This window comes from Centrocercus urophasianus, unplaced genomic scaffold (assembly GCF_019232065.1).
Source record: "Centrocercus urophasianus isolate 14NV4802_14NV808 unplaced genomic scaffold, USGS_Curo_1.0 seq_57, whole genome shotgun sequence".
NCBI lineage: Eukaryota > Metazoa > Chordata > Aves > Galliformes > Phasianidae > Centrocercus > Centrocercus urophasianus.
In genome coordinates this window covers 574495-588331 of record NW_024885166.1, presented here as the reverse complement: position 1 = coordinate 588331, position 13837 = coordinate 574495, and the positions used below count along the sequence as shown (strand labels likewise).

Genomic DNA, 13837 nt, shown 5'->3' with positions numbered 1-13837 from the left:
TTACATTGCAGTGGTGGCACAGCCATCAGAGCCAAAGCTGGGAGACAAGAGGAGGGATGTGTGCGTGGGGACATCTTATATACAAAGGGAGATGACTTGTGGAAGGATTTGTTGCAGGATGTGAGGGTGGCAGAAGTTTACATGAATCCAAAAGGAAACTGGACATTCCTGGAAGGAAAATCCAGAGAATTACTCAGTGAGATTGTACGAGTCTGGAAATGATCTGGGAAACGGGAAGCTATCAGAAGAAACTGTCGTTCTAGGCTATGCAGATATCTGCTTGTGAAAAGCAGTGCCCCGTGCTCAAATGACAGGGATTAAATGGCATCAAAAGAGATGTATGGGGATGCAGGTCACGGTGTGCCCTGCTGACACTGAGCAGGTCACTACGAACAGCTGAAATGCTCAGTGTTTCACAAATGAAGCCCTTGGAGGAGGTTTGGATAATTCCACCTGAGGCTTGAGCATGGAGCTTGTAGGAATCTGTGTGTAGCTTTTTGAAATGGGACAGAATGTTCCATATCTCACCACTTGAGTCTGTCCTGGTGATGCTAATGTCTCATTGCCTCTGGGCTTGCTGAGTTCTTCATGTGTGTGCACCCCAAGTGGCCACTTCTCTCTTCCCTTTTCTCTGGGTCTTCCCATCTCATGTTATCAGTCCCCCGGAAGTGAGGGATTCATTTCCTTGAAAACCTCTGTTCTCTATCATTACGTCTCCCTTGTAATGGAGCCCTGGCCTGAATCTTGAAAGCAGGAGGCAATCTGAACCTGCTTATGGGCTCTGTTACCTTTGAGATGTCACAGGAGAGCAGAAGTTCGCCCACTCTACCACCCCTGTGGTGTTCTGCTGACAGAGAACTTTCAGGAAACAGTTTTTCCACTGCAGGAGGGATTGGGTCACATCCCATAGGACAAAGGGCATCAGGGCACTGTTGGCTCTCTTAGCATCGAGGAGCCAGAAAGGAGTTGAGATTCTGCTCCACAGAACCACAGACAACCCGTGCTACTCACAACCAGCGTCTGGGTATGGCTTTGCACCAGGGTGATTCCCAGAGCAGGGCTGGGATCTGCCTGAGATCAGATCACCAGTTCAGTCATGGCCGCTGAACCCATCGGTGTTCCCACCAGGAGCATCCACCCCTTCTCTACCTGGCTGGAAGCAGAACCCAAAGGGTGAAGACAACAGTGTAGCATTTTTCCTTCCCTCAGTGGAAGGAAAAGCCAGCATTAATGATGTTGATTATGACATTAATGATGTTCATATCGCCCTGCTCCCAGATGCTGTTAATGGTTCACCGTGCAAACTTGGTGCTACACAGGGATCCTTCCTTCCTCATCCTCCTTGGGGGATGGAGGTAACCTCTGCTGATCCTTCAGAGCAGGGCTGCCTGTGGACCCCCGGGTGCAGAGGGGCAGGCAGGGGAGCAGTGCTTATTCATGGCAAGGAAGCAAACTGCTGGCTGAGCTCTGCGTGGGAAGGGCCAGGAGCTGAGCAGTGTGACGCCTCAGGGGATGAATTCAGACAGGCTCCTAGAATAGAGCAGGCGGAGGTGATGGGAAATGGATCCCACCGGGATGTGCTGGCTGTCCCTTCTGGGCTGAGCTGCCAGGGGTTGGGACACAGCACCCACGCCAGTGCCTGGGTCTGATTTGTTTCCTCACTTGCGTGCTCTCTTATTATTCCTTTCATTTGCAGATGCTTGCAAAGCTACTACAGGAAGGAGCAGCCTGAGCAGCACTGAAGCTGGCTGCTGGGACCTTTGGTGTTGCTTTGATCTTCCAGTCCTTAACCAGACTTCTCCATTGTACTTGGAAGCATCATAGAATCATGGAATGGTTTGGGTTGGAAGGGACCTTTTTGGCTCTTGGTCATTGTGACATCTCTGGGGCTGGGACTTGCACATTTGCTGGCTGTAATGCTTTATCACACAATCGTGTTACAGACTCAGAAAATCCTTTTGCAAGCTGCCATGTCCCAATGTGCACCAGCTAACAAGTTTGAATCACAGTTCCTTCATACTCTTTGTTTCCCAGAATGCGTGGGCCAGTGTTTAATGCACAACCTGGTTTATCTTTATGCAAGAAAATTTTGATTTAAAAAAAAAAAAAAAAAACAACAACTAAACTAAAAAACAGAGGGCTGGGGGGGAGTGCTCAGATTTTAGCTGGGTTTTGGCAGATGGGGGAAGCTATTCGTGGAAACATTGTCCCAAAATAGCTCAGAGCAGAGGCAGGCGGTGTCAGTCTGTCCGTCTGTCCCAGCTGTGGGGCAGAGCAGGGGATGAGACCCAAAAAGGATCACCTCAAAGGGAACGAGGCTTAGCAGCTGCAGTGCTGCTTCCTGAAGTATGCGAGCAATGGGGCAGGGGGACTCTTGATGTGACACACCTTGGTGGCACAGATGCAGCTGGGGGTGGGCAGATACCCAGCGTGTCTTGGTGTGGGAGCAGAAAGGATGCTGGCACCACAAATAGCAAGTTATTTCCATGGCAGTGCTCTGGGTGTGTGAGTGCAGACCTCTCCACCTCCTCCTTGCCTCTCCCTACCTTCTGCTTCTCCACTACGGAATTTACCTGGCATCACACCCACATTCTGCCCTACCCTGTGTCTGCCCACCACCCATCTCTTTTTGCTTTATTTTCCTGAACCATCATGAGATGCGGGCTTGGAGGCAAGCTCCCCCTCCCAGGCCTTTGAATAGGGAGACTCTTCTTCCAGCCTATGGCTGAGCTGTTCTGGGTCTGTGCATCCATCGACACCTTCTTGTCTGCCTCTTTGCTGCCAAAGCAGAGGAGTGTGAGATCTCCAAGTAGAAAAACAGAGGGAGAAGGGGGAGAAGTGCCAAGCTCAACAAGGCAGGAGCAGGAGGCAGATGGGCACTGGGCCAAATGGAGATGTCAGTCACTCCTCCTGCACCAGGAGGGCTGCAAAAGGAGCTGGTGTCCTGGCTGTGTCATCCTGCCATGGGAGCAGAGATGGTGGCACGAAGCTGCAGTCACTGCATAGGACGGAGGATACATCCATGTGTCCCCGTGTTGGAACACTCCAAGGTACAGTGAGCAGAGAGTGTCACCAACTCCTCAGTATTCCCCTTCTCTCTCACAAATGTGCTGCATTTCCATGGTATGTGGAGAGATGTGGGGCTCCATCTCTCCCCAGCTCACTCTTTCTTGGATGCTGACAACATTTGAGTCCCAAGAGGGGAGCTCAGAGCTCCCCTGCCTGGAGATGCAAAGTGACAGCGCAAAGACAGTGGCAGATCAAGGAGCATCAGGAGTTGGCTTTTTTCAAAGCCTTGGCCAGTCTGGAGCCCTCTATGTGCAGTTAGTGACAGGTTTGTGAGAAGGAGAGCCAGGAGAAGGCACCAGCTGGCAGAGGGAGACCCTGGCCCACTTCCCATGGCATTTCAAGGCAAAACCCAACAGCCTGGGCCAGCAGGAAGACAGTGGGACCTGTGAAAGCAACTACCCCAAGCTCCAGTCCTATCCAAGCTCTGTCTTTGGCACAGATTCCTGCAGGAGGATGCCTTGCTGGAGGTCACAAAGCTGCGTTCTCAGTGCTGGTGCCAGCCGTGAGCCAGCAGCTCCCACCAGCCCCAAACACCACCTCCAGCACAGGAGACAGCAGAGGAGGAAACACGGAGGTGACATAAAAAACAGTGTTTGCTTGCTTGGCCATCTGCTGTGGTGTTACAGACGCCTTCCCAAACAGCTCAGCACTGGCTGGGGAAAACAGGGAGTTATTTTGGTTTTTCAGCATCCAGCACCCAGCGGAAGGATGCATTCTGTGGAGCAAGCAGGAGGGTGATGCTCAGCATCAGGACCACAGAGACAGGAAATCACACCCTCTGTGCCATGAGCCACCGGTGGTACAGGCATTGCAGGAGCTCCAGCAGCACCTTGACTGTGTCTCCTGTAAAACTGGTCAGCTCAGGACCTGATGTGTGCAAAGGGCTGTGCATGCTCAGAGCATCTCAGTTGGTTTCTGGTGGTTTGCAGGCAAAGCAGCAATGTGCAATCCCAGCTGTATGGACTCCCTGAATTTGCTTTTGGTGTAGCAGCCACTGTCTGCCCTTTGGGAGATGCTCTCCTCACTCCTTCTCTGCCTTTGCATTTCCCCAGTCACGAATCAGAGTCCCCAGAGCAGACCCAGAGCAAAGGCTGGCTGAGATTTGACAAGTTTTATAAGGTGCATTAATAGCACAAAACTGGAGGCTGTTCTGCTGGAGGGCTTTGGCAATTCATGGCCCAGCTGAAATTATTCTTTATTTAAAAAGTGCAGGAGATTCTCTTGCATTCAGCTTGAGATTTCAGAAGGAAATAGCTTGCAGGAGACCCACACAAAGCAAATCATGGCAGGGTGACTTAGAACCATTTGCCTTTTGGATTATATTGAAGTGGAAGCATTACCTTGGAACAGCCTGGGTTCATGGGGAGACTTTCCCAACTGGGCAGAGGGAGCACATGTAAAGGAAAAGGGGAAAAAATGGGGGAGGGACATGAAGAAAAGGTTGGGTGTTTTGACACAGCCAAGGTGACAACGTCTGCTTTGTAAGAAGCTCTTTTGGTGTCGTGTTGCAGTAAATGGAGGCTAAAAGAAAGAAAAAAAAATAAAACAACTGTGAAATGGCAGTGACATGAGGCAGCTGGACTATGGCAAAGCAAGCTGAGCTTTATCACAGGATTTTAGTGTTTTGTCTCTGTGCTTATTTCCCAAGCTTCAAATCAGTGTGGGATCAAATGGAACTGAACCAGGAGACACCGGCGCACATGAAAACACTGCTGGCTTTAACCAAAGGCAATGGGGCAGGAGGCCAACCTGCCAGTATCCATCTAACCCCACTTTTTGGGGAGCTTGAGGAACACCTTTAACAATGCAACAGCTTTTCCCCCTTCCTCCTTGCAGTGGGGAGGATATATGCTGTGCTTTGGTGAAGCAAAGAACGAACTGACCAATGTGTAAATCTGTTTCTATGGTTAACTGATGGTGTTTTCTCCAGGTTGCCTGCTGTGTTTCACAGCATGACTCCTCTGTGTCTGAAGTGGGGAAGCATGAATAGACAGCAAGGGGATGGGAGATGGGGATGCTCTGTGCTGCAGCTGCCATGAGCCTTGCAGCTTTTGCTGAGCAGTGGCCACAGCTGGAGGGCTCAGAGGGGTGTTTGCCCTCTAACAAAGAGGGAGGCAGTGATGCTGAGCCTCGTCATTGCTGTTCTTTGATTTCTCCATCCCAGCAGCCTTGGTGGATGAGTAGGGAGCTACGGCTGGGTGCATCCAGCTGCGTCCCTTTGTGCTTTTGTGCCAGGTGTTCTCAGCTGTCTGTTAGAGGATCACCACGTACATTGCTGCAGTGGACAATAGAGCAGTTCTCCATCTGAAAGCCCTCCTGTAAGACACCTGTGGGCAGCAGGGCTGTGACAAATTCCTGAGCAGCACAGATTCCTCCCAGGTTCTCAGCTGGTGCACCTAATGCCAACAAACCAGGGATGGTTGTGGAGTGCTGGCACTCCAAGCACAGTCAGTGTTTCCGTTCAGTTGTGAAGCACGTAAGGGAGAAATTGGTTCTGTCCCCACAGCAAAGAAAAACCCCTAGTGCTTCAACCTGGGCAGATGGAAGCATGGAAAATAAAAGCTGTGAACTGCAGGAATGGTGCGAATGTGATTAGTACCTCCCTCCTCCCCAGTGATTATTACACTGCTGCACAAGGAGATGACGAGCAGTCATTGCTGAGTGAAATGTGTGCGTAATTCTTCACCCCCCTTTTTCCCCCCCCCCCCCATGTCTCGTTTCCCAAGGCGCTTTATAAACTCCATAATGAAATGCAGCCACCTGGCACGCAGCATGCTGCTAGCAGAGGGCAAGGAGTGGAACTTGAGCCAAGGCTGCAGAACGAGTCCAGCACTTTTCTAGGCATGATCCATCACATGCTGTGATGGAGGGAGTAGCTGTGCCTTTGTTTCGAGCTGTTCAGCTTCCCCAAGCCATCCCTGGATGCTGAGAAGACTCTGGCTGCACAAAACAGAATCACGAAGGTTGTAAAAGACCTCTAAGATCATCGAGGCCAACTCCAACCCTCCCTGCTATGCCCATAACCACGTCCCTCAGTGCTACATCTCCACTTGAACACCTCCAGGGATGGGAACTTCCCCACTGGCTGGGCAGCCTGTGCCAATGTATCACCCCATTGCAGCAGGGCAGTGAGTGGTTGTAGTCGTGTTCAGCTGCCAGGCTGGTACTTGTGTGGGGACAGGAGTGTTGTGGCAGCTGGCAGAGCACACACCAAGCTGGCTGGCTAGCTGTCCCGGGAATTCATTGCAACCAATTAGTCCAATTTTCAATTATCTGAAAGAACGGAGTTAGCTAATTAAAGCCTAATTACATTTTGCTCGCTTCTTCTGCTGTCTTGTCCCATTAAACCTGCATTTTGGGACTGAGTGAGGCAAGAGGGGAGTGCTCACAGCTGCACAGAAACCTGTGATGTGAACACTTGTGGGTCCTGCCAGCAAGGATGGCTCTGGATTAAACCCTGTGTGCACGAAACCTGAGCTGTGCCAGGGCAGGAATCCAGCACCCAGCACAGCCAGGCAGCTGTCGTGGAAAGGGAAGCATGCTCTGAGCTTGAGTTCCCGGAAGGTGCTGTTCACCAACACCTGTATCCATCCCCACAGCTCCTCACCAGGATGGAAATCCCACCTGCAGTGATGGTGCCTTCAAAGCTCATCCCTGGGGACAGGAAGAACTCGTTCACAGAATCACAGAATCAGAGAATGGCCAGGGTTGGAAGGGATCTCAAGGATCATGAAGCTCCAACCCCCTGCCACACACAGGGCCACCAACCTCCACATTTCATAGCAGCCCAGGCTGCCCAGGACCCCATCCGACCTGGCCTTGAACACCTCCAGGGATGGACGGGGCATCACAGCCTCTCTGGGCAGCTGTTCCAGCACCTCACCACTCTCATAGCAAAGAACTTCCCCCTGACATCAACCTCAATCTTCCCTCCCTCAATTTCAAACCATTTCCCCTTGTCCTGCTGTTGTCTCCCCTTTCAAAGAGTTGATTCCCCTCCTGTTTGTAGGCTCCCTTTAGGTACTGATTCACCTGAGCAGCACTGTTCCCATTAGCTCAAGATGAGGAAACTCGATTTAATAGCTTCACCCCAACAGAGAGCACTTTGCCATGGCCAGGGATTGTGGTCCTGAGTAGGTGGATGAAATTGCCTTGGACCCACAGCCGAACAGCCATGCAGCCTCACCTCTCTGCTTCTCACCCTGCTGTGCTAAAATCTTTGTCATTACAAAAAAGCCCACGTTTTTGCTTTGTTGTTGATTAAGCCACCATAAATTAACGATGCAAAAACGCCTTCCACGCTAACGAGCTTCTGGGAAGAATGAGAGCTGTAAAGGCATCTCTGAAGCAGGACTTCTGTTACACTTACAACCCGAACCACATGCAGAGCAGTGTTCTTCAGATCAGAGGCAGCCACTTTAGATTTCCTCATGTCTTTGAGCACTGTCAGTGCCCCTTCTTCCTTCCAGCACTTTGATGGTGATATGATATCTTCGGGGATGTGCCAAACCGTACTGATTGTTGGCAATATTCTGATTTTCTCTGAACTTCAGTTTCTATCACTGTGTCCCTATGGAATAAACAAGTCCAAGAAGACGTCTGGTTGTAAAATCAGAGGAACACAAACTTGGCCACACTGCTGGGGAATGGCCTGGCTAAGCCACCTTAATGGGGGAACTGGTGGGAACCCAAAGGTTCATCCCACACCATGAAACAGGGAATTGTCAGAGATGCTGAGGCTGTTTTGTGCTTCTCTGGCCTCAGTGTTTGTCCAAACCCTGGAGTTTCCAACCCCTCATCCATACTTGGATTCAGAAAGCCAAAAAACTGCTTTGGAGATGCCTGCATTGGCATGTGGCCCCTGCAGACCCATCAAACCTAATGAGATCGTCACTCCTCGCAGGCAGCACTGTCCAAAGCAATATCTCTGAGAGCTCTGTGCTCTGTAACTGTTCTTTTGCCACTGCCCAGGGACTGTGTGGGTCAGAGCTGCTGATGTGGATCTGAACCACCCTCACAAGTTAATAGCATCATCAGCCAAGCCCCAGTGACCAGCAGTGAGCTGTAAGGTCCATGCTTTGCACTGAGGATTCTGAATGCTTGTGCAGTCCCAGAAGGGCTCGGCTTCAGCAAAGGGCAAGAGGGAGAAACCCCTTCCAAAGCCTTCACTGCAGTGAGGCTCCTCAATTTTATCATCATTTGATCTCAGTTCTCCCTTGGGCACAGATTGCTGTGGCATCAACTTGTCCCTTCATCAGAACTAATGAACCACGGAGGCTTTGTCTGGGGGCTGATGGCTCTCTCATAGACATTGCAAAAGAACCACGCTGGGCAGCAGTGGGGATGCAGGGACAAATGTTCCTGAGTCATTACACTGTGTATTTCAGGCCATCTCCGTACTAAGTAAACCCTGCACACTCTGCTTCAGCCTCCTTCATAAGAACAAGGCTCCCACAGCTGCTGGTTTGCCCAGGCTACGTTCAAATTCAATGCAAAAGGGCAGAACAAACCTGGAATACATTCCATAGAGTGGCAGCTTGGGGAGAGGAGGTGGAGGTGGCATTTGTTTGCTCACTGATAGGAGGGATGAGCACACAGATTTCCATTCCAGCTTGATGGGTGCCTCTTCAGAGAGCCCACAGCACCTTGCCAGAGCTCAGGGAACACGTGCTTTCCTCTTAGATGTGCCTTTGGGAGGGTGCTCTGCCAGCTCCCATGTCCCATCTTGGAGATCTTCAGTGCAAGGATGCAGGCACCAGTACTTGAAGGGAGAGTATAAACAGGAGGGGGATTGGCTGTTTATGAGGGTGGATAGTGATAGGACAAGGGGAATGGTTTTAAAGTGAGACAGGGGAGGTTTAGGTTGGATATGAGGAGGAAGTTTTTCAGCCAGAGGGTGGTGAGGCACTGGCACAGGTTGCCCAAGGAGGCTGTGGATGCCCCATCCCTGCAGGCATTCAAGGCCAGGCTGGATGTGGCTCTGGGCAGCCTGGGCTGCTGGTTGGTGACCTGCACACAGCAGGGGGTTGGAACCAGATGAGCACTGTGGTCCTTTTCAACCCAGACCATTCTGTGATGCTATGATTCACCTGCAGGGAGATGGGACCACAGCATCCTTCTCTGGGCTTGGTTGGGATGGGGGCTTGTCACCTGGAGAGATGCTCGTGGACCTTCCATGTCTCTATGGGGAGACTCCTGAAGCCATGCCAGGGGCTGGGATGGAAACCAGGGGGTATCAAAGTATCCCAGGCCCCCAGGGGAATGTCCCAGCCCAGCACCCAGCAGCACTGTTTGTGGAAATGCTCCAAGGCTTTTTTGGAAGCTGTGTAGCATCCTGGTTCCCTCCACCTACCTACAGAACAAGCCCAGAACTGTCAGACAAGAGACAGGAAACTGCTACTTATCCGATTTGATTTTATTTCACTTCTTTCTTTTTTTTTTAACTTTTTTTTTGTTTTTTTGGGGGTGGGGGGGGTCCTCTCAGAAAAGTGCTCCATCTGGATTGAGGCTACAACTTGAGTAATGCCTCCCTGCCTCAAAAAAAAAAAAGAAAAAAAAAAAAAAAGGTGGTTGCCATGCCAACCTGACTCTGCGCTTCATTACCATGGCAATTGGCAGGAATTATTAAATACTGTGTATGTTTGGTGCACGCGCTCTGGTACATCTGGTGCCAGGTAGGGATCCTCCCTCCCCTTAATCTGTTTGTCTGTCTCATCTCGCTTAACTCTTTCGCTGCCCCCAAGCTGAGCTGCTGGGGCAGGGGCTGGGAGCTGCTTTGGGTTTCTTGCACCTACAGGCAGGATGGGATGGCAAGGGCTGCTGGTTGTCACCAGTGGGTCAAGGCATCTCTTCATTTCTCCAATGGTGCAAACAGGTGGAGGCTTGCTGTTTGCAGGAGGAAATTCTCTCACACCTGCCTTCTTCTGATGGTTGTGTAGAAATCAGTAATTCCAGCTGGAACAGAGTCCCCAAGGTGGGGATTGCTCCTGGAGAAGGACCACGAAGGTCCAGAGCAGATTGCTTGAGGATGGTGCCATTAGCAGGACTGCTTAATCGCCCATGCACTGCCATTGTGGCTTTCCAGTACTTGAAGGGAGCATATAAACAGGAGAGGGAACAGCCATTTATGTGAGTGGATGGTGATAGGACAAGGGGGAATGGTTTTAACTGAGACAGGGGAAGTTTAGGTTGGATATTAGGAGGAATTTTTTCCCCCAGAGGGTGGTGAGGCACTGGAACCCAAGGAGGCTGTGGATGCCCCATCCATCCCTGCAGGCATTCAAGGCCAGGCTGGATGTGGCTCTGGGCAGCCTGGGCTGCTGGTTGGTGACCTGCACACAGCAGGGGGTTGGAACCAGATGATCACTGTGCTCCTTTTCAACCCAGGCCATTCTGTGATTCTATGATAAAACCCAGACTGTTCTCATCAAAAAGATGGCAACCAGGAGAGCATGTGGCTCAGCTCTGGTCAGTGTGGCTGTGGATTGTGTGGTAGCTTTATCACCAGGAGATGAGCTTAAATGATTCCCAATGTCTGATCCTCACTCTGCCCCCGATGTGCTGGTCCCCTCTCTCTGCTCTCCCCTGCGCAGTACAGCCAGCACTGTCTCTCAGTCCTACTTGCACAGCTCCTGGCAAACCAATGATGTTCTGGCAGCTAATGAACTGTTAAAGAAAAAATAGCAAAATAATGTTAAAATGTTCCTCTCTCAAGCAGATACAAAAATAATTTTTAAAAAAAACATGCTTAAAAATTTCGTGGGAGTCAATACCCACTCACAAGCTTCAGCTAAATGGGTGGGCAGGGGGTGGGATGAGGAAGAAGGGCTATTTGTGGGCTGCAGGAGCCACTATGGGCTGCCATCCTTATGCAAGCCCTGGAGCAAGCACCTCACTGTCTGGGTGTCTCCTACTTTCTTGTTTTCTCAGTGCTGACATCAGTCCTCCAGAATCCCCAAATATTTCTTCCTCTTTATGGAGCGATCGTCTTTGTATTGGGAATCTCAAGGGAAGGGGATTTGCTCACAGGTGCTTTCAACTCACCGTAAGCAAGACAGAACCTCAGTCACACTGTGGGGACGTGTGCTGTGGGGTATGGTTGGACTTGGTGACCTCAGTGGTTTCTTCCAATCTTTCTGATTCTATGAGGATGGTAATGAGGATGGTGCCCAGCAGTGCTCCACTCTGCAGACCCTCTTCTGTTGGTTCCCACCAGCTGGTTGTGTAGACATAGCCCTTATGGTCAAGAAAGAGCCATGAGGATGAATAAACCAACATCGATTTGGGCTCATCCCCTGGGATTCAAAGGGAAGGTCTCCCCTCTTGGTGGGGCTTTGCTCCTCCACCTCCTGCTCCTGTGACCCTCAGGGGGGTTGGACTCGATGATCTCTGGAGGTCCCTTCCAACCCCTACAGTTCTGTGATTCTGTGACCCTACAAAATCTGGTCCTGCTGCCACATTGCCTCTGCACATTGAGAGCAATCAGCGACAGCATTGCGTTCATCTCACTCTGTGCCCCACCAATACCCCATGGGAACCTTGAGGAAGGTGCTCAGCAAACACTGATTAATTACAAACCCTGCCATAATCCTGCTCCTGCAACTGGGAAAGGCAGAGAGTTGTCCTTCTGGATTCACATCCACGTCCATCAAATCAGCAGCTCCTGCTGGACCCAGGAGTGCTTTCCCACTACAGCTGCAGACCCAGCAGGGATCTTGTTGGCACAACAAAACTCACATTATTTCCATCTCACACCCACAGACAGGGCTGTAATTCCATCACAGAACAAAGGCTGGGAGTCTTCCTCCTCTCACACAATTTAGCTCTGGCAGCTCATCAGGATCAGAGGAGAAGGAGATTTCAATCAGAGTCAGAAATGATGCTTTGCAAGATGTGTTCAGCGCATCCTTACACACCTCTGTGTTTTGATGCCGTGCAGGTATTTGACACACACACACAGAGCACATCGTTCCTGTCAAATTTATTTGCTCAGGAAAAGGATATTTGCCTTTGGAAAACAAAAAGCATGTTAGTTTCTGCTTGAAATAACAGCCTTTAATTGGAGTTCAGCTGGAAGGTGGGACAGCTATATTTAACCTCTGGAACTGGGGTTGAAATACCTGAGCTCTGCACACAGAAGGAAAGAAAATGAAGACAACACCAAATTCATTTGAAACAGGTTCTTATTTTTCTTTTTTTCTTTTTTTTTCCCTTTTTCTCCCTGGCTGTTCACCAGTTCCCCAAAAAAAAGCTACAAAAACCTCAAAGACCGTAACAACGCAGCACTTGGGGAGGAAAAAATAGCCATTACGTACAAAACAAACATGCTTTATTGGGGAGGACGGAGTGGTTTTGGTGTTTATGGGGGTTTTCTTTTCTTCCTCTGGCACAGTGTGAAAGAGCAAATCTGCATTTTATTTGACAGGACAGTTCAGAAATCGAGGAGGAACATGCTCTCCCTGTTACAAAACCACCCAGCGGTGCATGCTTGAGGTCCAGAACACAACAGATTGACACGTTTCACAGCATGCAGACTTTGCTGTCCGACCCACACGGCCCTTCCCTTCCCCTACCCCATGGACAAAGATGTGCTCTATGCCGTGCACTCCACTTCCCTCATCATTTCTTTCCATTCCGTAGTGAGTTCGCTTCTTTTTTTTTCTCATTTTCTTCACTTTTTATTTTTTTTAGCCCTAAATCCCAAGAGGCAGTATCCAAGGTAACAGCAGGCAAGAGTCCAGATCTGCACATTATCGCCATTTCTGCAAGTTTCATGCAAAACTTAAGCCATTTCTGCATGCAACACGATGCTGGTCGTTGCGCTTCACGCAGCGCGGGGGACATCTCCCCATTCACCACGATGGAGTTTGCTCACTGGGAAGCACTGATTTGTTTTCCCATGGACACAGACACACAAAAAGACATCATCCCCCCTTCCCCACTCCCCCCAGCCGCCCCAAACACATGGATACGTGCATCTCAGCACCAGCTCCAGCCACTTGCTTACACTTGCCCCATGGCATCAGTAGAGCCCCATGATCGCGGCTCCCACGTCCTTGGAAGGTCTTCGGTCTTTCACCAAAAAGTTAATCATGCTCTCCGACTTGATGAGCAAATTGCAGCCCAAAAAGAAGATGCCAAACACCACAGTCAAGGAGAGGACGCAGAGGACGGCGATCTGCACCACGCGTGTGATGTACAGACTGCGCTCGTCGGGTGCCAGCACCGAGGAGCCACCGTCGGGTGCCAGCACCGAGCCGGTCCCATTGCAGCAGGCCAGGAGCAGTCCCAAACCCCGGGTCCTGTTGGGGTATGCTCCTTGCTCCAGGAGGCTCTGGTTGAAGAAGGATCCATTCATGGTCTATGCGAGGTCCCAACCGCTGGAGGAAGGTGGGATGGAGCTGGCGGTTCCCCCTGCTGCGCTCACATCCCGTGGGTTCCTCCGTGCCACCTCCTGCCTGTCTGCTCCCGACGTCTGGGCTGGAAGGGAAGGAAAGGTGTGCAGAGAGGGGCAGCGGGCTGCCAGCTGCCACCAGCAGCTCAGCACGGTCACCCGAGCACGGAGAGGGAAGGAGAAGGAGGCATGGGGCAGAGGAAGGCAGCAGGAGGCAGCCTCATGCTCCCTGTCCTGCTGCCACCCCGAAGCAATGGGGACCCTCAGCAGGAACAGAGAGCAGACGCCTGCTAGCTGGGAGCTCCACGGATGCAAGTTCCCAGCTCAAGTCTTCCCCGTGTTCAAAGAAAAACCAGCAACTCCACCCCCTTGCAG

At 51.0% G+C, this 13837-nt stretch overlaps 1 protein-coding gene across 1 annotated transcript; it reads right to left on the bottom strand.

Moving 5' to 3' along the window:
• Positions 1-13090: 13090 nt before the first annotated feature.
• Positions 13091-13426, bottom strand: RPRML (reprimo like). Its single transcript, XM_042836079.1, has one exon. It carries the CDS (start codon positions 13424-13426, stop codon positions 13091-13093), a length of 336 nt encoding a protein of 111 aa, XP_042692013.1.
• Between the last annotated feature and the right edge of the window lie 411 nt (positions 13427-13837).

What these genes read in the sequence shown, in the direction of transcription:
- RPRML (XM_042836079.1), bottom strand. Translation starts at nt 13,426, where the DNA reads ATGAATGGATCCTTCTTCAACCAGAGCCTCCTGGAGCAAGGAGCATAC.